At 44.6% G+C, this 25101-nt stretch overlaps 1 protein-coding gene across 1 annotated transcript in view; it reads left to right on the forward strand.

Annotated features, from left to right (window-relative positions):
* The window catches only part of cbarpb (CACN subunit beta associated regulatory protein b), a 195478-nt gene that overhangs the window by 140314 nt on the left and 30063 nt on the right, over positions 1-25101 (forward strand). The window contains exons 6-7 of the mRNA XM_078198020.1: positions 4477-4629; positions 7446-7644. Of these exons, the coding sequence (XP_078054146.1) occupies positions 4477-4629; positions 7446-7644 (352 nt within the window). The remainder of the gene's footprint in view (positions 1-4476; positions 4630-7445; positions 7645-25101) is intronic.

Here is a 25101-nt window from a genome sequence, read left to right on the forward strand (position 1 = left end):
GCCTTTCATGTACAAACGGGCCTTGCTGCGGTTCGTTTTGTTTTCACCTGGTCAGCAGGAATAACAGCGGAAAATACAAGAGTAAGAAGATGGACCTGAATTGGTTTGGCTGGACCACCACCCAGTGTCCAATGGTGTGCCGGTTAGGCGGAGTGGCCATGCTAAATTGCCCCTTAGTGTCCCAAGATGTGTAGGTTAGGGAAATTAAATATATGGGGGTGGGGGTTGGGCCTGGGTGGGATGCTGTGTCGGTGGATCGGTGCAGACTTGATGGGCTGAATGGCCTCCTACTGCACTGTAGGGATTCTATGATTCCAGATGGATGCATTCCAAGTACGATATCTTGTATCCTGGTGCAACTTCCATCTTTTTCAGTGAAACATCAGGATTTAGGAAGATACAAAGGAGAAAAGTAAGAGGATAATTTGTAGTGTGTGAAGAGTCTTTACAATCACAACTATAAGACAGAAAAGAAGGCTAAATATCAGATATATTTGCTTATGATCTCTCACTTAATGTTTACTTCAACATTGGTTGTTAAAATATATTCGGGATATAAGAGTTGAGGAGGAACTTCTTCACACAAAGAGTTGTGAATCTGTGGAATTCCCTGCCCAGTTAAGCAGTTGAGGCTACCTCACTAATTGTTTTTAAGGCAAGGATAGATACATTTTTGAACAGTAAAGGAATTAAGGGTTATAATGAGCAGGCAGATAAGTGGAGCTGAGTCCACGAAAAGATCAACCATGATCTTATTGAATGGCGGAGCAGGCTCGAGGGGCCAGATGGCCTACTCCTGCTCCTAGTTCTTACGTTCTTATGATCTTATAATAACTGCAACAAGTGTATTTATATGATGCCACTAGCATACAAGATGCCCCAAGTCATCTTCAGTAGGAATAGTTCCTGTGATGACCAGACTCCAAGACAAGGGAAAGAATTTGGAAGGCTCGAGGAGACTTTAAAAGAAAGACACCGAAACGGGAAGGCAAAGTGTTGACACAGAACCTTATGATACAGAGCAGAGGCTAATCAGCCCATTGTGCCTGTGCTGGCTCTTTGACAGAGCTATTCAACCAGCTCCACTCCCCCCTTGAGGGATTTCCAGCAGGCTGGGCAAAGCTACTGAGAGCTGTGTTCCCAACAGTGGTGAGGGGGGGGGAGGTGGACACCGACAACAATCCCACCCAGGCCCTATCCCTGTAACCCCACATATTTACCCTGCTAATCCCCCTGACATTAAGGGGCAATTTAACATGACCAATCAACCTAACCCACACCTCTTTGGACTGTGGGAGGAAACCAGAGCACCCGGAGGAAACCCACGCAGAGAACGTACAAACTTCATACAGTCACCCAAGGCCAGATTGAACCCGGGTCCCTGGCGCTGTGAGGCAGCAGTGCCAACCACTGTGACACATATAGTATAGGGTCACATGTAGTATGCATTGTAGGCAATACATTAAAGAAATAAATGAAGGGACACCAACTTAACATAGTTAACACACTAATTGTGCAGAGGAATACCAAAATGACTATGCTGTGTATGAAAATGATTATGACAAGATTAAATTAATTTGACTGCTACAAGTTATGATTAAGTGGGAGGTCAAAGCAATTGAAATAAATAGCCTTTTATTTATGTTTGGGACTGATTAAATGTTAATGATGTAACTGATTTGCAATAGGATATTCCAAGGTGTGTAAACATGGGCGGCTAAAGCACTGAATCCAAAGCAACTTTTTCACGCCATCTAACATGGTAGTCAAAGGGTTAATTATCTGCGGAGGAAATGAATTTTCCTTCACTGAGGTGTGACTTGAAATGATTCCCTTCTCAGTGAAATATCAGCAGCCTGGTGCAGGTTATTGTTGGAAATAGGTGGAAGCTGACTAATGAATATTCATTTGATGGCATAGTTGCACAACTAGGTTCTGAAAGACATGATGCATCAGCAATACTCTTAATGAAATATTGAAGAATTAAATTCAACCTATTGTCTTTGGGGGAGTATTTTTAGCCATCACCAACACTTGGTAGTTATTTTCTGCAGGTTCCTTCTTATTCCCATCTGATGCCTTTGGCTACCCGTCAGTTTGCAGATATCTAAATCTCACATATTTTTATGACTGATGAACAAAAACATTGGATGCAACCAGGAGAGGAAGGTATCGAAATGTGTTCATGTAAGCAGTGCTCCGCAGACTTACATAGATTTCCCAGGGGCAGCCAGCGCCTTGGACTACAACGCACACAGCCCATGCGGCGTACTTCATTGATATCAATGACAAACAATGTTTGTCGATTCCCAGCTTGGGTCGCTGTCTGTGTGGAGTTTGCACATTCTCCTCGTGTCTGCGTGGGTTTCCTCCGGGTGCTCTGGTTTCCTCCCACAGTCCAAAGATGTGCGGGTTAGGTTGATTGGCCATGCTAAAATTGCCCCTTAGTGCATAGATTAGAGGGATTAGCGGGTAAAATGTGTAGGGATGTGGGGGTAGGGTCTGGGTGGGATTGTGGTCGGTACAGACTCGATGGGCCGAGTGGCCTCTTTCTGTACTGTGGGGTTTCTATGATGAATGTTCAGGCCAAGCAGGTAGCAGTCTGCGTTGCTGCTTGCCCCCAGAGAATCAATGCAGGCTTGCAAAGTGTGCAACACAAACAAATCTCTCCTTCGAGGAATGTTAAAGATTTTGCGAGGGAGCATTATGTAAACCAAAGTGCAACCCAATAATTAATAACCAATAATGTACAGAATCACAGAATCCCTACAGTGCAGAAGAAGGCCATTTGGGCCATCGAGTCTGCACCAGTTCTCCAAAGGAGCATCTTATGCAGACCCAAACACCCACCCTATCCCCGTAATCCCATCCGTTTAGCATGGCCGATCCACCTAACCTGCACATCTTTGGACTGTGGGAGGAAACCAGAGCACCCGTGGGTGGGGGGTGGGGGGGACCCACGCAGACACGGGGAGAATGTATAAACTCCACATAGACATTCGCCCAAGGCCAGAATCGAACCTGGGTCCCTGGTGCTGTGAGGCAACAGTGCTAACCACTGTGCCACCGTGCCTTGCCCAGAAGCACAAGGTTAGCTTGGTAATGCAATTAGATAATTAAAGAATCAATTAAAGTCATTGATCACAAGAGAAAATGCTGGAAAATCTCAGCAGGTCTGGCAGCATCTGTAAGGAGAGAAAAAAGCTGATGTTTCGAGTCCAGATAACCCTTTGTCAAAGTCATTGATCAACTGATCAGAGATTGACAATATTTTTCCAGTTGGCCCCTGGGCCTCCACAGTGTCCGTGTTAAGCACTGTGCTACCATGCATCAAAATGTTAACATGCTTATATCAATGTTCTGTGGTTAGGATGGTATAGTCAAATATTTTCCATGTTTGTTATTACATTGCTAATTTCCATTCATTTTAAAATAGATGTCTTGCACATTTAACGTAACCTAGCACACTAAGTTAGAACAGCATCGTGCATATAAACCCATTCAATTTTTGTCCAAGAGGCCTTATGTTTCATGATCTAACATGTCTTGGTAAAATGTGTTTGCTGTAAAATCGTTCACAGAAATATCACCTTTATTTCAACGAAACTAACTGCTAGAGATCTGAGTTTGACTGTCATGTGTGTAAATCAGAGCTGTCTTTTTTCATCTCAAAGAGATTAAGTATTGACTGCGGTCATCAGTAATGTAAATATGAGGCCCTCTGGTAGCTTCATGCCAAGAGAATTGGACTCCGCTCGGAGATCCCAGTCCTGAGAGACATGCGCACTCCAGTTTCCCTCGGAGGGTAAGTTCTCCAATTTTAGACGGTTCACTTGGAGGAGAGAGGGAGGACTGCTTGTGTCAATCAAGAGAGTTAATTGCAAAGCAGTATCGACATTGACCACAGGCAGGAGTGCCCTGTTGTAACCGAGGAGAGACAGCTTAGGTTCCAGAGGAAGGGAGCTACATAGAAAGGCAAACAAAAACCCCACCCCCCACAGAAAATACATCCAAAACTGAAACGTATGGAGCAATGCAAGATTCTCTTACAGAAACATGATGGGCAGGAATTTCCAGCCGCGCTCACCCCAAAACCGGAAAATCTTGCCCGAGGTCAATGGATCTTTGCATGGTCCACCCCCCCCCCCCCCCCCCCCCCACCCGCCTACTGCGATTCCTGTGGCGGGCGAGACGGGAAAATCCCCCCCCGGCCCCCACATTGACTCACTCCTGTTTTGAAAGGAAATCTGGTTCTGTGGCTATCACCTTTAAATCCACCGAAAATAACACACGGAATCAAAACATGTTGTTTTCACAGTGTGTTAGCGTCCTGTTTATTTTTCCAATCCACAAAGGCTGCTCAACCACTCGAGAAGTAGAGATTAAAACTATTTAGACTCATCCTCTTTAGATCTATTTTTTGTGAGCTAACTGTTTTTTACTGTGAATTTAGCTTATTTCTAATTTTGTTTGCAGTCCATCATAAATCCACTGCCACAAACCGCTCTGACAAGCCACTCAGTTAACCCCAGCTCAGCCTTGCCTGGGGACACATTCAATTCATCAGTTAATACTACCTTTGTTGACGCAAATGTTCCTACACCTGCTGATTCTGGAGAAAGTAGCGTGGTAAGTAAAATTGCATAGAATTAAACAGAACCTACAGCTCAGAAATAGGTCATTTGGCCCAACTGGTCTATGCCAGTGTTTATACTCCACACGGGCTGTCTCACACATTACTTACCACTTCCCAACCTACCCCTGTATCCCTCTATTCCCTTCTCCCTCATATACACATCAAGCCTCTCCTTAAATCCATCAGTGCTATCTACTTCAACCACTCCATGTTGCAGTGAATTCCACAGTCTCATCACTCCTCATTTCTTTGTTTGATCTGCTAGTGCCTATTTCATATTTATGCTCCATCGTTCTGGATTTATCCCACAAATAGAAAGTTTTTTTTCACATTCACCCTCTCAAACCCTTCTTAATATTGAAGACCTTCCATCAAGCCTTCTCCGTTCCAGAGAGAAGAGCCCCTGTTGCTTAAATCTTTTCTTATAATTGCATCCTCTCAGTTCTGGTTATGCTTTGTCCAGAGCTCTATTTCCCTGTGCCGTTTTGTAGTGTAAGACCAGAACTACATACACTACTCTGGGTATGACAAAGGCTGCAACTCACCAAGGCTTCTTCATTTGGCGCAGACTAAACCTCTTCTACCTGGAAGGGCCCATGGGAATTCCACCATCTTCAGGTACCCTGCAAGGCACACACCATCCTGATTTGGAAATGTGTTGCTGTTCCTGCAATGTTACTGTGTCAGAATTATGGAACACCCTACCTGACAGCGCTGTGGAAGAACCCTCAGCACTCAGTTCAGGAAGGTCACTCGATGTCACCTTCTCTCTCAGTAGCAGCTAGGGATGGGCAATAAATGCTGGCTCATATCCTGTGAACAAACAAGATAACAGCACGGTCTCACCAAGGTTCTATGTAAATTTAAGGTGACCATCCTGCTTTTGTATTCTCTTCTCACCTGGCTTGTATTTCATTGAGTTTAGAAAGGTTTAAGGGGTGACCCAATTGGAGTTTTTAAAAATGATCCGAGGGTTCGGTGGAATAGTTGCTACTTCCTCTGGAGGGGTTTCCAGAATAAGGGAACACAAACTTCAGATTAGAACTAACTGAAATCAGGAAAGGATTGTGGAAATCTGGCATTGGCCGGAACTTTACCACCCTGCCCGCCACGGGGATTGGAGTGGACGAGGAGGGACAGTGGGAAGGATCATGGACCTCGGGTGGGATTTTACGGTTTTGGGACAAGCGAGGCCCTAAAATCCCACCTATTATCTTTCCCCAGTGCCTGTGGGTGCAGGGTCAACTGAAGTGTTCAGGACTAAGTTTGACAGACTTTATTTGGTGAGGACATCGGTGAAGACATCAAAGACAAGTAAACGGAGTTGAGGTACACATCAGCCATGATCTAATTCAAAGATGGTACAGACTAGGGGGGCTGAATGGCCTACTGCTTTTTCTCTGCTCCTAGAAGTGAATCCTGCTACTTTGTCTGGACTCTTCAAGGCCTTCTCAACTTGTGCTGCTGCCTTAGTGATTTTTGTACCTGTACTTCCAGATCACTTTGCACCGCAAGTTGCCTCCTTATTCTATCTACTTAAAGGACCCCACACTCTCTCTCTAGCAGGTTATCTGCCAACTCTGAAAGACCATTTATGTCTTCCTGTATTTTGGTACAATCCTCCACATTTCCTTGGCACCCAATTCGGTACAAATCATATATATATATACATATATATAAAATAGTGAACAACAATGGCCCCAATATATATAACTGTGAGAAAACACTTTCCACTACCCATCAGAATGTGACACTTTCCTTAACTCCTCACCTGTTTTTAGTTATTTGGCCATCTATTAATCCATTCTGCTTTCTGACCCTGTCTCCACAAACCCTGGCTGCTCTACCAAGTCTCATATGTAACAACTTTTCAAAGACTTTCTGGAAGTCCATGCATTCCGCATCCAGGGCATTTCCCTGTCTTCCCTTTGTTTCATTTATTCAAAAAATGCATTAAGGTTGGTCATATATGACCCATTCTTTCATCCCCCAATCTATCATTTATTATATTTTCTGACTCTAGGTGTTCCCTTATTTGATCTTTTAAGAAGCATTGTCCAATCTTTCCAATCACTGACATTAAGCTAACTGGCCTGTATTTCCCTGGCTTAGTGCGATCTCTCTTTCCGAAACTGGAGGTTATATTTTTTGGTTGCCAGCCCTGTGGCCCTATTCCTTTCTGTATTATTTTTATATGCTAGTACCTCAACTCAGTCCTCCCTAATGTCTTTGAAAATGTACATCTACACTCCACTTGAACCCTGGGCTTTGTCCAATTTGTCTAGTATTGCCTTTCTATCTTCACTGTTGAATTATTCATTTTGACTTCTTTCACTGTCATAATTTCCACTTTGATGACCTCTTCTGTATCCTTGCCATTTCGACCTCATCTCATGTGAGTTTATCTTGCTCATTCCATAGTGGCCCTATCCCTTGTAACTTAAATACCTAAAGGATCCCTCACTATTTCTTTTTGTATTTCTTTGTTGCTTTCAATTGTATGGAAAAGAAGTAAATACTTTTTGTTTGCAAGCTTACTGTGCAGGCAAAAGACTGGGGGATAAAATCCACCTGTTCCATTAGTTTCAGGCATTTCCTTGCTACAGACTTGCTTTAAATAAATTAAGGAAGGTATAAATAGGTTGAAGTATCATCAGCCTTGATTCCGAACATAAGACTTGCCTTGTGCTCGTTCATTCAATGCTTCCGCATCTCTCTTTTGCCTGAAGCCACCAGAGGGCAAACTGTCAGAGTGAATTCGACAAATATCGTGAACGGGTTCTTTTTTGCATCTTTTCCTTTTGGCCAGATTGAAAGTCTAGCCGGCAGCACCAAAGGCGGCAGCAGCAGTGCCGCCGAGGCGGTGACGGCTCCCAGCCAAGGCACGGTGCTGCAGTTCTTCACCAAGCTGCGGAGACACGCCAGCCTAGAATCAGCAAGCCCCTACTTCAAGATCAAAAAGTGGAAGTTTGAAAGCAGCCAGAAAGCACTGAGCCTTGACACCAGAGGTAAGATCATTGCAAAACCAGCAATTCGCGTGAAACCAACTTTCTGTGATATTTGCAGACCCCAGTAATCTCACTTAACAGGAAGAGGTGGGTATCGATATTCTATTCATCTTTAAAGAGTGTTACAGTTCTTGAGATCAGTCACATAGCAGGTCACTCTGTAAATATTGTACAATTTTATTGTATCTTACATACTTGTTTTGCTTTAGAAATAATAAGTAAGTTCTACAGGAGCTTTGAGTTTGTCGTAATGCCAGTTCTTCTTTGCCTACTGTTTGCATTTATTATGCAAGGCTCGGGTCAGGTTTGATTTATGTTATGTGTGTGGCAGTTTCAACAGTACACCTTTCCCAGTTAGCTTATTTCTCTGACACGCAAACTGCCGGGAATACTCACCTATTCATAGAATCATAGAAACCCTACAGTGCAGAAGGAGACCATTCGGCCCATCGAGTCTGCACCGACCACAATCCCACCCAGGCCCTACCCGCTCATCCCTATTACCGACCTGTTATTGCTGGTGTTAAGGTGCAAAATGGTTTTGATCTAGTATATAGCACCTTGTGGGATCAAGGCTACAAAACTCCCTTGGGCCCAGTTGTACAGTCTGATGGCACAAAGTGGTGTGCTGCTCAGTTAACCATTAATCTCTCTCTCTCATTTATCCTCTGCGGACGGAGTTGGGGGGGGGGGGGCACGGTAGCACAATGGTTAGCACTGCTGCTTCACAGCGCCAGGGACCCGGATTCGATTCCCGGCTTGAGTCACTGTCTGTGCAGAGTTTGCACGTTTTCCCCGTGTCTGCATGGGTTTCCTCCCACAGTCTGAAAGATGTGTTGGTTAGGGTTGCATTGACCCGAACAGGCGCCGGACTGTGGCAACTCGGAGAATTTCACAGTAACTTAATTGCAGTGTTAATGTAAGCCTTACTTGTGGCTAATAAATAAACTTTACTTTTTACTTTTACTTAAACTAACCGACAACTTTTTTGCAGGACCAATCTGTGCAAGCTCTGCAAAAATAAGATAAACCTGCAGAGAATTTCTTTAAAAAAGCAGTGACACAACACTTTTGAAAACCTAAAGAGTTCCTGTTGAAGCTAGGTGTCACAATCTAGAGTATGAAAGAGATTTAGTGGCCACCAGACACACGTGTGTGTGTGTTGGTATCAGCACATGGAATGATGCTCGTTACCCAGTCATTAAATTTTCATGAATTGACATGAATTATGTTCACTGAACCAACGATGCTTGGGGATTACAATACATGTCGCTGCTATCAAGCCTTACAGGATTTGGAAAGAAGCTACTTTTTTTATATTCTCTGATGAAAAAGGAAGTAGAATAATGAAATGGATAGATAAAGAAAATCCAGCTGTAATAGAGTTAATGCGATGGCAGTGGGTCGATTATTTGTCCTGCTTTGAAAGGCTGGGAAGTAATCATTTCAAAACCACCCCAAGCAGCTTTATTGAATAAAGCTCTTGTAGTGGATATTAAGTGGCGCATTTTGGGAGATGGTGTGAGAGGAGAAGGAAGGGGAGGACCTTGACAACTCTGCTCTCCACCTCAAATAGCTTCAGATAGGCCCTCCATCAAAAACAAAATATTAGTTATATTCTTCGACGGTTTCAGGAGTTTGCAGTATGTTAATTGTAAAAAATTGGAGGTGACTTGATGTGGCTCCAACAACCAGAAAGGTTTTTTAAACTATAATAACTAGTTACACACTAAGGGTTTGACAGAATACATGCAGACGTCAACTCTCTTCCCCTCGCTGGCTCCAATTCAGGTCCTCCCAGTCCCAGGATTCCCGACTGGTCTGGCTTCCTGCACCTCTGCTCCATACGGTCTACCCCAATCACATGGCCTGCTTAGGATCACCCCTTAAAGGAGCCACATTACCACACTCATTCCCCCCTAACTCTAGAGTCCACCTATGATCGAAAACAAAAGAGAAACACCATTATACATAGGCATGCAGACACAATATCACATTAGGGACAGCAAGGGAAAGTCCATTCACAGAGTCAGTCGGTTCAGAGACTTCCAGACAATTGCGGAACGTTGTAACTCTATACAAGGTCCTTCAGCAACCAATGAATCGGTCCTGCAGAAGCAAAAGGCAAAGTCATCAGCTCGGGGTCAAAATCCTCCCCCTGTGGCTTCTTCCTCCTCAGCTACAGAAGTCCAAGGCTGCCTTGGCACAACAAGGCCGCAGTTATTTCTGGTTTCACGGCTGGTGCACAGGAGTTCACAGTGGGACACACCTGTTGGTCTCTTGGATCAGGCCCAGCTCCCTTCCTCAAATTATCCACATGTTTTTTCACACGGCGACCAATTCTTCCTAACACCCAGGCCGGTTCACCAGCAAAGTTTCTCACCATGACTCCGTCATCGACCTCGAACGCGCTGTCTCCTTTCTTTCAGTCATGGTGTTCTTTCTGGGAGGCTTGCTGAGCCTCCACCCTCCCTGACAAATCTGGAAACACTAAATCCAAGTGGGTTCATAGACGGCACCCCATTAATAATTCAGCTGGCGTAACCCCAGTAATCGTGTTTGGCATAGTTTTATACAAATAACAAGAAATTTGCCAAGTGTAAGGTCAATGGCCATTGAGCTTGCCTCTTCTTAGAAGCTTTAAATGTTGATATGGCATGCTCTGCCAAGCCATTTGAGTTTGGGTGGTAAGGGGCTGGCTTGACAAACTGGCGGAACTCTCAGCTGTAAATGCTGTGCCATTATTGGACGTTAAGACCTCAGGGATGCCACGAATGGCAAAGATCTGCCACAACTTGTCAATGGTGGCTGTGGCCATTGTAAAATTCATTGTTGGACATCGAGCCATTTTGAATATGCATCAACCGGAATGCGGAACACGTCTTATAAACGGTCCAGTGAAGTCTATGTGCAAACACGATAATGGCCAGCCCAGCCACTCCCACAGATGCATGCTTGCTGGTGGCAGCAATGACTGCTGCATCTGACAACGCGCGCACTGGCTGACCATTCATTCACTCTGCTTATCGATACCAGGCCATTGGACATAGCTTCAAGCCAGTGCCTTCAGCCTGCTCTACCTGGGGTGTGAATCATGCAGCTCCTGTAGGAAAAGCCAGTGGCCCCGTGGTGGCACTATATCACAAGCCCTCCTCAATAACATGCCATCCTCACAGGTTATCTCTGTCCTACGCTTGTCATAGTGTCAACCATGTAGTACCATCTTCTTAACTTTGGAGAGCAATGGATTCCTCTCAGTCCAGGACTTTATACTGGCAACTGAAACCTGCAATGTCTCTAGAAAGTGCAATGCCAACTCTATTTCTTATCACACAAGTGGTGATGGTCTGTGGCAGAGGGAGGCAGCTGAGTGCATCCGTATTTGAAATTTGCGTCCCTGGTCTTTGCTGGAAGGAGTAGTTGTAAGCAGTCAACAGCAAAGCCCATGTCTGCACCCTCACAGAAATAATCAGCGGCACAGGCTTATCCTCTCAGAATAGTTCGAACAGTGGCTTGTGATCCGATACAATGAGGAACTGTCTCCCATTTATGTATATGGTGGTGAAATTTCTTCATTGCATAGATTGCCACAAGACTCTCCTTGTCAATCTGTGAATATTTCTTCTCAGCATCGGATAATGTTCTTGATGTGAGTGTAATAGGTACACAGAGAAATCTGGACGTGCAGGTCCACAGATCCTTAAATGTGGCAGCACCGGTGGAAAAGGTAGGGAAGAAAGCATACGGCATGCTTGCCTTCATCAGCCGGGGCATCGAGTATAAAAGTTGGCAAATTATGTTACAGTTATATAAAACATTGGTTAGGCCACATTTGGAATACGGAGTCCAATTCTGGTCACCACACTACCAGAAGGATGTGGAGATTTTGGAGAGAGTACAGAAAAGGTTTATCAGGATGTTGCCTGATATGGAGGGTGTTAGCTTTGAGGAGATATTGAATAAACTGGGATTATTCTTCCTGGAAAGACGGAGGCTGAAGGGTGACTTGATAGGAGTTTATAAAATTATGAGGGGCATCGATAGGGTGAACAGTTGGAAGCTTTCTCCCAGGGCAGAAGTGACAATTACAAGGGGGCACAAGTTCAAGATAAGGGGGGAAAGGTTCAGTGGAGATGTGCAGGGGAGGTTTTTTACACAGAGGGTGGTGGGGGCTTGGAATGCACTGCCAAGTGAGGTGGTTGAGGTAGTTACGTTAGCCACATTTAAAACTTATTTGGATGAACAGACGGGGAATAGAGGGATGCAGGTGGTTTGTCTAGATAGGACAATGTAATTGGTGCAGGCTTGAAGGGCCAAAGGGCCTATTCCTGCGCTGTGCTACACTATTCTTTGTTCTCTATAATTGGCCTCCCTACTCTGTCTGACATCTTGTAGGATAGGACTGATCCAACTCCATACAGTGATGCATCACAGGTAACCATCAACAGTTCGGTCGTATCAAAATGTAAGAGTAGCATTGATGAGTGTAAGGCTTGCTTTACTTCAATGAATGCCTCTATCTGCCCCTTTCTCCACTTCCATCATTGATGCTTCATCAGAAGCTGGTGTAATCGGACCAGAGTCGTGGATACATTCTGCAGGAATCTCCCATAATAATTTACTAGGGAAAATTGGAAATCTGTCATGTTCCTAGACTGTGATACTTCTTTAATAGCTTTCACCTTGTCCTCAAGGGGATGCAAACCTTTGGCATTTTCCCTGAAACCGCAGTACGTCACCTCATCTGCTAGAAAGGTGCATTTCTCATGTTTTAAGCGGATGCCCACTTCTTTAAAGCTTCTTAGGACCTCTTCTAGGTTTGCCCCATGCTCCTTGGGGGAACGCTCCAATAACTGGGACATCTTTCAAATATACCACCACTTTGGGGATTCCCTGCAACAAACTTTCCATAGTGGACGTGGAAAATGGCACAGGCTGACGAGACCCCAAATGGCAGACGTGCGTACTCATATAACCCTTTGTGGGTGTCAATGGTGACCGATCTTTGGAAGTCTTCATTCAGCTCCAGCTGCTGGTATCCATGACTAAGATCTAACTTGGTGTACTTTAAGCCCCCTGCTAATTTTGCGTAGAGGTCTTCTGTCCTCGGAATGTGGTATTGATCTATCTGGGTTCCTCAGTTCACAGTTAGTGGTCTCCACAGATTCTCACAGTATGATCTAGCTTCAAAATAGGGATGACGGGTGCAGCCCGTTCAGGAAACTGCTCTGATTTTATGACACCCAAGTCGTCCAACCTCTCTAACTCGACTTCCACATTTTGGGAAAGTATATAAGGCACTGGGTGGGCTCAAAAGAATTTAGGTGTGGCATCAGGATTCAGTTTAATTCTGACTTTAGCCCCTATTATTTGACCCAGTTCCTTCTGGAAAACCTCTGAGTATCCAACTCAGGAGCTCTTGAAAACTTCCATCCCTGACATTCGATATCTCCAGTCAGTCCAATTTTGTCTGTTTCACCCAGCCCCAACCCACGAGACAAGGTCTGTGACCCGCAATCATTAGAACTAGTAACTGGGCTGTCTAGTTCATATAAAATACCGGCACTGTCTTCAGCATCTGCAAAGAAAATTGAACAAAGAAAATTACAGCACAGGAACAGGCCCTTCAGTCCTCCAAGCCTGCACCGACCATGTTGCCCTTCCGAATTAAAAACCCCTACCCTTCCAAAAGAACAAAGAAAAATTTGATAAAATGGCCTTGGAATGACTCAACCTCAAGGGTTGCGGATCTTTCTGGAGATTTCTGAATGCTTGTTCACTTATAACTGTGGCCACAGCACCAGTGTCAATCTCTACCTTTATAGGTCTCCAGCTAACCATCAGGACTATCTCGTTGAGTGGGGCACCTTGTTGAGTTGGAGATGGTTGAACGTATAGGTTTTGGATCCCTTGTTGGCTTGCTCAGTCAGTTGGTTTAACAGCGTTGCCTTATCCGCTGTTTCCATTTTGTAAAGTTAAAGTTTATTTATTAGTCACAAGTAAGGCTTACATTAACACTGCAATGGAGTTACTGTGAAATTCCCCTAGTCGCCACGCTCCAGCGCCTGTTCGGGTCAATGCACCCTAACCAGCATGTCTTTCAAACTGTGAGAGGAAATCGGAGCACCTGGAGGAAACCCACGCAGACACGGGGAGAATGTGCAAACGCCACACTGACAGTGACCCGAGCCAGGAATCAAACCCAGGCCTGGCGCTGTGAGGCAGCAGTGCTAACCACTGTGCCACCGTGCTGCCCTATTTTGTGCATTCCTTCCTGCCTGCTTTACTCTGCACCAAACCTGCAAATGATCCCTCCTTTTGCAGCGAAAACATGTATAATATTTGCACCAGCACGTTTCCTGGGAGTACTTTCCCCCACACCGAAAATGTGTTTCCATTCCTGGTGCTGGACTGCCCGTCTCAGACTCAGCTGCACCTTCATTTGAGCTGTCCCTCGCAGCAGTTGTTTCCTACCACAACTTGTTCACCTCACTGGGCACGCCTTGTAATTCACTCACACCTTGCTCAGCACATTCAGTCACCTGGGCCACCTCTACAGCTTGTCCCAAAGGAAGTTTAATCTCAGCCAGCAGCTTTTTTTTGTATTGTGAGGCTGTTGATCCCGCAGACCAATCGGTCACTCAACATCTCCCCCAAAGCTGGGTTGAAATCGCTGTGCTCTGCTAAACATTGCAGTCTGGCCCCGAACCCAGAAACCATCTACCCTGGTTCCCTCACAACAGAATGAAACTTATACCTCAACGTATGAGTGAAGGTCAGGGGTTAAAATGGTCTTAGACCAGTCCCAATATTTGATTGAAAGACATCATGTTCGGAGCTTCAGGTAATGATAGGCTTCTACGTTGTATGTTTGTGAGCCACAGGCTATGAGTAGCATCACCTTTTGCTTTTCTTCCATAGTGATTTAATTAGCCACAAAGAAATAACTCAACCTTTCAATATATTGCCCCCTGCTCTCAACTTATGGGTCAATTGGCTCTATCTTCTCGATTAAAGGCATCTTAAGGTCATCTGTACCCTTCTCTTCTTAGCTTCAATGATCACTTTCCTCCCCCGCTAACTCTGTGCTGCCATCCCCCAAAGACTGACATAGATTTTTTCCTCATCTTCAGTGTAAAAGATCGAAGGCAACTCAATGTGGTTCTAACAAAACAAAAGGTTTATTAAACTATAATAACTACCTACACAATAAGGGTCTGATAGAACATATGCACAGGTCTGCGCTCTTCTCCCTGGCTCCAACTGAGGTCCTCCCAGTCCCAGGACTCACTCCCGATTGGCCCAGCTTCCCTCCGCCTCATAGGGTCTGGCCTGATCATGTGACCTGCGAAGAATCACCCCTTAAAGGGGCCATGTTACCACATTAATCACACCAACTTTCCATACGAAATGTACCTAAATATGGTTTAATCTATATTTTTCATTATTTTAGAATTAAAAGTTTTAATATATATAAGTAAAATCAGGAAAACGCATTTTTGAGTGCTTATCTTGGTGTTTAGGAGCCAGCTAAAACTCCATTCACATGTTTACATAGGATATACAGCACAGAAAAAGGCCATACGGTCCAACCAATCCATGCTGGTGTTCATGCTCCACCAGAGCCTTATTTCATCTTTCCCTTCCAAATCTACCATTGTATTCCCTTCTCCTTCAAATGCTTGTCCAACTTTCCTTTATCCAAATGAGCAAAAATTGATTTACTCTGGCCAGGATATGTCCTCACATTTTTCTCATTTTCTGCCCTTTCAGGACTTTTTGACCCTCTCACAATCCTGACCACACGATGAGATCACCCTGCCCACATCTCTTCTGCTGCTCTGTAAAAGTTCCAACTTTTCAGGCCTTTCAAATGCAATGGCTGGCCAGTGGCTGTTTTCCACTGACTGCAAAATCTCTAACATTCACAGTACAATTTTGAATGAATCTTTGTTGTTGCATTGGCTAGTATATCCTTCCTATAATGGGGTGCCACATAGTGCGCATGAGTCCACCTTTGGAAATCAGTCAGTTAAGGAATTAAATCTGGATCCCTTTGTTCCATGACAAAGGCCATTAGTCCTCTGACATTCTGTATTGTTTGGCAGTATGATTTATTTACCTAATTGCTAGTGTTATTACTGAGGCTACATTGAGCTCAGATACTAAACTAAAGTCTAAATGGACCATAAGATGTAGGAGCAGAATTAGGCCATTCGGTCCTTTGAGTGTATTCTGCCATTCAATAAGACCATGAGTGACCTGAGATGACAATCCTTAACTCCACTTTCCCACCTTGCCCCCATAACCCTTGATTCCCTTACTGATTAAAAATCTGTCTATCACAGCCTTGGACATATTTAACAACCCAGCCTCGACAGCCCTCTGCAGAAAAGAATTCCACAGATTCACTACCCTCTGAGAGAAGAAATTCCTCCTCATTTCTGTCTTAAACAGGCCTCCCCATTACTCTGAGATTGTGTTCTCTGGTCCCAGGCTCTCCCACAAGAGGAAACAACCTTTCAACATCTACTCTGTCAAGCCCCTGAAAAAATCTGCTAATAGCAAGCAAAGGAACTGTGTGCTTCAAGAAATCATTTTTATTTATTAAGTCAGTTGTTCGAACTTGAATGTTAATTATGTACTTGAATATTAATTCCTATGCCCTGTATTACAATATTTTGCAAATCACAAAATCAGGGAATTAAGTTCGGGAGCAAACATCAAGTTTTCATGTCCCATGGATGAGATGTTCCCTTCAGGTATGATCCAATTGTGTATCACTGCCAAAATAACTCATCCAGCAGTTGTCAGCTTCCGTTTTGTTATATATTTAAATGGTTGCATGGTTGCTTTAAGAGATGGTCACATGATTTGATGGTGATGTCATTAGGGTGTTAGCACAGGCTGTTGTTTTATTTTCAGTTTGTACTCTGTATAGCGAGCAGCTCCTCAATAAATCTGTTGTTACTTTGAATCAACGTGTGCACACCACAGCCTTTCCTTTTTGTTAAAACCCCTGACATAGTTAGGACGTTTGACTTCAAGAAATCCTTTCCGAGGTTGTCCTAGTTCTAACTATGAAGCAACAAGCAAAATCCTTCAACTTCTGCATCTCAATAGTTTGAAACCTGATGACTGAACCAAATCTTGAGGTTAGGAAAGAGCAGTTCTGTGTTAGTTTTTTTGACATGGATAATATGATCTAGGGAGGTTAAAAAACTAGTGGAAGGAGATGTATTTATTCAGTATATAATATTTAATTTATAGATTTAAAAACGGTCAATTAAAGTAATCAAAACAGAAGAGGCCAAATTTGGAAGTTGGAAGTAGGTACATATCGGGGGGGGGAATTCTCCAGCCCGTCAAGCCGGGGGGATTCTTCGATCCCACTGCAGTGCATCTCCTCCTGCAGCTTTCGTGGTGGCATGGGGTAACATCAATGGGAAATCCCATTGACAACGGCAGCACCAGAGAAGCCCGCCCGCCAGTGAACAGCGCGCCACCTTCCACCACTGGGAAACATGTGGCTGGGAGGTTGGAGAATTCCACCCCCATAAACTGTTAGAATAGCTTTCTGAGCATTGGATGTTGTAGTGTAGGATCAATGAATAGCCTTCATGAATAATGGTTACTCATGAAGGCCCTGCCTTCTCAACCTTGCCCCTCGCCTGAGGTGTGGTGATCCTCAGGTTATATCACCACCAGTCAGCTCTTCCCCCTCAAAGGGGAGAGCAGCTTATGGTCATCTTTCAGTTTGATTTGATTTGACCTGATTTATGATTGTCACATGTATTAGTATACAGTGAAAAGTATTGTTTCTTGCATGCTATACAGACAAAGCATACCGTTCATAGAGAAGGAAAGGAGAGAGTGCAGAATGTAGTGTTACAGTCATAACTAGGGTGTAGAGAAAGATCAACTTAATGTGAGGTAGGTCCATTCAACAGTCTGACAGCAGTAGGGAAGAAGCTGTTCTTGAGTGGGTTGGTACGTGTCCTCAGACTTTTGTATCTTTTTCCTGACGGAAGAAGGTGAAAGAGAGAATGTCTGGGGTGCATGGGGTCCTTAATTATGCTGGCTGCTTTTCCAAGGCAGCAGGAAGCGTAGACAGAGTCAATGGATGGGAGGCTGGTTTGCGTGATGGATTGGGCTACATTCACGACCTTTTGTAGTTTCTTGCGGTCTTGGGCAGAGCAGGAGCCATACCAAACTGTGATACAACCAGAAAGAGTGCTTTCTATGGTATCTGGTACAATGGTGATTTTAACTTCTTTACAAGATTAATGTTGTAGTACTAAGTTATTCAGAGTTACTACAATATTCATATTTGTTTCGGTTTCACAGTGAATTAATTGCAATCAAACCGAGGATTTCCTTGATCATTCCAAGTGTTGAAAATTCCAAAGTTTTATGAACTTGCACACATTAATTTTCACTCTCTAAAAAGTATTGTCAGTTTTTTAGGAAAATGAATCATAGAAATTAATAAAATAAAATGAAATAGACCAGGAGTTGGCAAAAGGATAAAGCTCCAAAAACACAAAGGGCCAAATTGCAGCAAAAAGCAAAACAAAGCAAGAAGCACTGTCGGACTTCAATGCATAAAGACATGGATGGAATTTGAAAGCCTTTAAGCTGCTTGGCTTTCCGGTTCCCTGAACCTGTTTAATAACTTTCCTGTTTATTCAGTGAACAGAATTTTCCAGTCCTACTAGGAACTAATGCTTTTTATAGTTCCACCAGTGTCAACTTGGGTCAGTTTGTAGCACACTTACTTCTGTAATATTTGGGACTGAGTATTAAAATCTGGATGGCACAGTGGCACAATGGTTAGCACTGCTGCCTCACAGTGCCAGGGACCTGGGTTCAATTCCCGGCTTGGGTCGCTTCCTGTGTGAAGTCTGTACATTCTCCCCGTGTCTGCATAGGTTTCCTCCCACACTCCAAAGACGTTCGGGTTAGGTGCATTGGTCATGCTAAAATTCTCTCTCGGTGTGACTAGTACGGTTGGCGAAGGGGAACACCGCGGTGGATGTGGTGTTTTTGGATTTCCAAAAGGCGTTTGATAAGGTGCCTCACAAAAGGTTGCTGAAGAAGATTGGGTCACACGGAGTTGGGGGTAGGGTGTTAGCGTGGATTGGGGATTGGCTATCCGACAGGAAGCAGAGAGTCGGAATAAATGGGTGCTTTTCTGGTTGGCAGATGGTAACTAGTGGCGTGCCGCAGGGATCGGTACTGGGGCCTCAACTATTTACCATTTATATAGACGATCTGGAGGAGGGGACTGAGTGTAGGGTAACAAAGTTTGCAGACGACACAAAGATAAGTGGAAAAGTGAATCGTGTGGAGGGCGTAGAAGGTCTGCAGAGAGATTTGGACAGGCTGAGTGAGTGGGCGAGGAACTGGCAGATGGAGTATAACGTTAACAAATGTGAGGTTATTCACTTTGGAAGAAATAATAGCAAATTGGATTATTATCTAAATGGAAAGAAATTACAACATGCTGCTGTGCAGAGGGACCTGGGGGTCCTTGTGCATGAGACGCAAAAACCCAGTCTGCAGGTGCAACAGGTGATCAAGAAGGCAAATGGGATGTTGGCCTATATGCAAGGGGGATAGAATATAAAAGCAGAGATGTCTTGCTGCATCTCTACAGGGCATTGGTGAGGCCGCAGCTGGAATACTGTGTGCAGTATTGGTCCCCTTATTTGTGGAAGGATATATTGGCCTTGGAGGGAGTGCAGAGAAGGTTCACCAAGTTGATACCAGAGATGAGGGGTGTTGATTATGAGGAGAGACTGAGCAGATTGGGTTTGTATTCGTTGGAATTTAGAAGGCTGAGGGGGGATCTTATAGAGACCTATAAGATAATGAAGGGGCTGGATAGGGTAGAGATGGAGAGATTCTTTCCACTGAGAAAGGAAACTAGAACTAGAGGGCACAGCCTCAAAATAAAGGGGGGTCAGTTTAGGACAGAGTTGAGGAGGAACTTCTTCTCTCAGAGGGTGGTGAATCTCTGGAATTCTCTGCCCACTGAAGTGGTGGAGGCTACCTCGTTGAATATGTTTAAATCACGGATAGATGGATTCCTGATCGGTAAGGGAATTAGGGGTTATAGGGATCAGGCGGGTAAGAGGAACTAATCCACTTCAGATCAGCCATGATCTTATTGAATGGCGGGGCAGGCTCGAGGGGCTAGATGGCCTACTCCTGCTCCTATTTCTTATGTTCTTATGTACCCATACCCAAACAGGCGCCGGAATGTGGCGAATAGGAGATTTTCACAGTAACTTCATTGCAGTGTTAACATAGCCTACTTGTGACACCAATAAATAGACTTAAAACTTTGAAGTCCCAATAGACTTTAGCTGATAATACAGGCGTACGTATCAGTGCATTACTGAGTGAGGGCTGCATTGGCTTAGAACACAATAACATGAGAAGTAGAAGCAGGAGTCTGCTCTTATAGCCTGTCCCACCATTCAATGGGGGGGCAATAGCCTAGTGGTATTATCCAGTGGTATTATCCTAGTGGTATTATCCAGTGCTATCCAGGGCGGCACGGTAGCACAGTGGTTAGCACTGCTGCTTCACAGCTCCAGGGTCCTGGGTTCGATTCCCGGCTCGGGTCACTGTCTGTGTGGAGTTTGCACATTCTCCTCGTGTCTGCGTGGGTTTCCTCCGGGTGCTCCGGTTTCCTCCCACAGTCCAAAGATGTGCGGGTTAGGTTGATTGGCCAGGTTAAAAAAAAAATTGCCCCTTAGAGTCCTGGGATGCGTAGGTTAGAGGGATTAGTGGATAAAATATGTGGGGGTAGAGCCTGGGTGGGATTGTGGTCGGTGCAGACTCGATGGGCCGAATGGCCTCCTTCTGCACTGTAGGGTTTCTATGATTCTATTAATCCAGGAACTCAGCGAATGTTCTGGGGACCCGGGTTCTAATCCCGCCACAGCAGATGGTGGAATTTGAATTAAATAGAAAAATATCTGGAATTAAGAATCTATCGATGACCATGAAACCATTTTCGATTGTCGGAAAAACCCATCTGATTCACTAATGTCCTTTAGGGAAGTAAATTTGCCATCCTTACCCAGTCTGGCCTTCGCGTGACTCCAGAGCCACAGCAATGCGGTTGACTCTCAACTGCCCTCTGTACAAGGGCAACTAGGGATGGGCAATAAATGCTGGCTAGCCAGCGACGCCCATGTCCCATGAATGACTAAAAGAAATACGATCATGGCTGATCTATGCCGGCCTCAACTCCGATACTGTGTCATTTCCCCATAACCCTCTATTTCTCGACATACCAAATATTTATTCACCTCCCACTTCAAACACTTCTACCTTCACCACCTTTTGGGGCAGAGAACTTTAGAGATTTACCACCCTCCATGAGAAGGAATTTCTATGCACCTCAGTTTTAAATGACTGGCCCTTTATTTTGAGAGTGCATCACCATCCCCACAGACGGAGAGTGCGGGCTCAAAACCATCCCAATCATCACTGAGATTAAACTGTCCCTGTTGACGGGTGTCAGCTGCGTGTAATCCTGTTTATATTGCTATAGATCAGTGTATTACCGAGAGACTCCTGCTATTGATTAATGTCCATTACACACAAGTTTGTGTGATAATAATATGCCACATTCTGAAAAAAACATTGATATTGCTGATGACAGGAGATATCTGTTCGGTTTTGTTCTCCTTACTGTGTAAGGATAGCACAAAATTGTATTAGATATTTTCTGGAAACCTCAAGAAGCCATAGCAAGGCATATTATTGAAAGGATGTGAGTTGGCAAACACAGCATTTCTGTCTTTGCTGTTAATCCACTGTATATAAAAACCTGATAGCTCCCGATGTTACCCTGTTTAATCTTTCACAGGATGTAGGCATCACTGGCGAGGCCAGAATTTGTTGCCCATCCCTAATTGCCCTTGAGAAGGTGGTGGTGAGCTGTCTTCTTGAACGGCTGCATTCCATGTGGTATCAGTACACCCCACAGTGCTTTTAGGAAGAGGGGTCCAGGATTTTGACCCAATGACAGTGACAAAACGGCGATATAGTTCCATATCAGGACGGTGTGTGTCTTGGAGGGAAACTTGCAGGTGGTGGGTGTTCCCATGCTTCTGCTGCCCTTGTCCTTTTAGGTGGTAGAGGTCACGGGTTTGGAAGGAAATATTATCATCCTCTTTGTCACTGAGAAGCTTAGAGGACTGGAAATCCAAAGATATAGAGCAAAGGTTATTGAGCTAAAAAGCTCCAACAATTTACAATAATTGGAGGATAATGAACTCGCTCTAATTCGGGCCAGAGGTGAACCAAACAGCCTGAGGGAGCAAAAGGAGCAGAAAGGCTCCTTCCAATAAAACAAGGTAAATTATTGGCCATAATTTGCCAGCCATTGACGCTGGTAGGATCTTCTGGTCCTGCCGGCAGCACACCCCGCCGTAGGTTTCTCAATGGTGAGGGGGGCATTCAACACAACATCCCATTGATAATGGCGAGACCAGCCGTTCCCACCACTGGACAATGGGGGAGGGGGCACCTTCACCACTGCGAAACATACTGCGGGTTGCGTAGCAAATTACACCCATTGTTAAAAAGGGATTAGTAGGCACAATATTCTGAGCAAGAGCACCCAGCACCCATCTCTTCAATAGCAAGCTTTAGGAATGTAGAGGGTAAACTAACATCAGACCTAAGTGAGGCTCCCCACCCATGTGAAATGATCATTCTCTTTTGCTGCACTCAAATCAATTGTCTGCAGTGATGCATTTTGGAAAGTAGTTAGAATCGTACTCCAATTCAACTCTCAGTACTTGCACCAATGGCTTGTTTCCTCGCATGTTAAGGATGTCCTCTGTTGCCACTCTTCCTTTCCCAGGCCCGAGATCGCCTGGCAATAAGCCCCTAGCAACACGCATTAGAGTCAAATTGGACACCAAAAGGAAAACCTGAACTTAAATATACATGTATGCCACTGACATCTTACTTTTCCAGGGGCAACACCTGCTCACTTACCTCCTCCTTGTTCACCATCCCAGAGCCCAAACAATCTTTTCAGGTAAAGCAGCACTTCACATGGACCTCCTTTAATCTGGTCTATTGCACTCGCTGCTCCCAATGTGATCTACTCTACATCAGAGAGACCAAACGCAGACTGGATGACCGCTTTGCGGAACACCTCCAGTCCATCCGCGAGCAGGACTCAGATCTTCATATCGCTAGCCATTTCAACACACGATCCTGCTCTCCTGTCCACATGTCCGTCCTTGGCCTATTGCAATATTCCAGTGAAGCCCAACGCAAACTGGAGGAACAGCATCTCATCTTCCGGTTAGGCACTTTACAGCCTTCTTGACTGAACACTGAGTTCAACAACTTCAGAGCATGAACTTTCTCCTCCACCTTCATCCCATTTATTTTATTTTATTTCAATTTTTTTTATTTGAAATTTTGAATTTTTAAAATTCTTCTATCATTTCATTTCTCTTCTTTTTGTAAATCTCACTATCCATCCTTTTTCTCCCACCAGGATCTCCCTTCTTCCCACCCCACTAGGGCCATTTGTTACATGTTTCAGGTTATCCTTTGGCATCCTGCTTTGTTCTGTCATTTACACATTCTGATCTCTTAATGGCCGCTATCAGCACCCTTCTTAACCATGATCTCCACCAGTTACATTCCCTTTGTCTTTTTGTCTATGACATCTTTGTCAATTCTCCCCACCCCCTTGCCCTAACAGTATAAATCTCATCCTATTTTCTGTTGTCTTCAGCTCTGACGAAGGGTCATCCTGACTCAAAACATTGGCTCTGTTCTCTCTCCACAGATGCTGACCGACCTGTTGAGATTTTCCAGCACCTTCTGTTTTTGTTTCTGACTCCAGCATCTGCAGTAACTTGCTTTTAACTTTTCCACTCCAGAACCTATCAAAAAACATTAAGGAATTTGATGATTTCTCAAGGCACAAACTCAACTGTTTCCAAACAGAGAAATGCCCCTCACTCAAGACATCTCCACACCAATTCCCGGGTCAAACACCGTGATATAGTCAGGATCTGGGGCTTCTGTACATCAGTAAAACTGACTGGCTTCACAACCCCATTCTGATGACCCATTGGTGACATGGCTAATAGGACAGCCTTGCCCACAGCCCTCCTGAGGGGGGATGAAGAGTGTACTTTGTCACTTCTCTGACTTTTTCAGACACAGAATCCCATCCCAATACTTCCCAAATCATGATATGCTTCTGCAGATACCTATAGGCTGACAAGAAAGCACCAATACACTTCCAACACCTTGAGCTCCCCAAACCTGAAGAAGGGTGCAGCCTTTACAATTCAATCACTAGCACTTGATGGTCAGACTCTGGAGAATTATGGCATTGAATCTTTATAGACTCTACAGACAAGACGAGAACCTCCTTAAACTACCTGCCCTTTACTGATTTTAAAGGAAGGCCAAGAATATCCTCCATTGTAACAGCAACCCTCTATTATTTTTATTTATTTATTTGTGTCTCTCAAGGAGGCTTATGTTAACATTGCAATGAAGTTACTTGTGAACATCCCCTAGTCACCACACTCTGACGCCTGTTCGGGTAACACTGAGGGAGAATTTAGTACAGCCAATGCACTCAACCAGCACGTCTTTCAGACTGTGGGAGGAAACCGGAGCACCCGGAGGAAACCCACACAGCGTGAATACAGGCATATCCCTCACTGAAAATTCTGAAGAGCCTATCAGCCTTTTTGTCATCTGCTGCAAAGGAGAACTCACAGAAACATTCACATAGGCGGATTATGTTAGGCCAATACAGTGGCACAGTGGTTAGCACTGCTGTCCCACAGCGCCAGGGACCCGAATTCGATTCCGGCCTCGGGTCACTGTCTGTGTGGAGTTTGCACGTTCTCCCCGTGTCTGTGTGGGTTTCCTCCGGGTGCTCCAGTTTTCTCCCACAGTCCAAAGATATGCGGGTTAGGTTGATTGGCCATGCTAAATTATCCCTTAGTCCCCCACGATGTATAGGTTAGAGGGATTAGTAGGGTATATACCTGGGGTTACGGGGATAGGGTCTGGGTGGGATTGATGTCAGTGTAGGCTCGATGGGCTGAATGGCCTCCTTCTGCACTGTTAGGATTCTATGATTCTATGTTATCTCCTCCAAGAGCAGGATGATAAAATCCATCTCACCAAATTTGACCATTTAATTCACCACTACTGCTCCATATTTCTAAACCAAATAGTTTCTGTCTTTGAACCCTCATGAACATCATCGCAATGCAGTGTTTTCCAATATCTTTCCTCAATGCTGTCACGGCACCCCCTCATGTTTTTCATTCTCTACCTTTCCAGAGGTTGGGGTTCTCCAGTCTTGCCAGCAGGGGGCAGCATCGCGGGTGAGACTCGGAAAGTTTGGGAGAGCAGAATTTCCTGTCCCACCCACCC

This window comes from Mustelus asterias, chromosome 26 (assembly GCF_964213995.1).
Source record: "Mustelus asterias chromosome 26, sMusAst1.hap1.1, whole genome shotgun sequence".
NCBI lineage: Eukaryota > Metazoa > Chordata > Chondrichthyes > Carcharhiniformes > Triakidae > Mustelus > Mustelus asterias.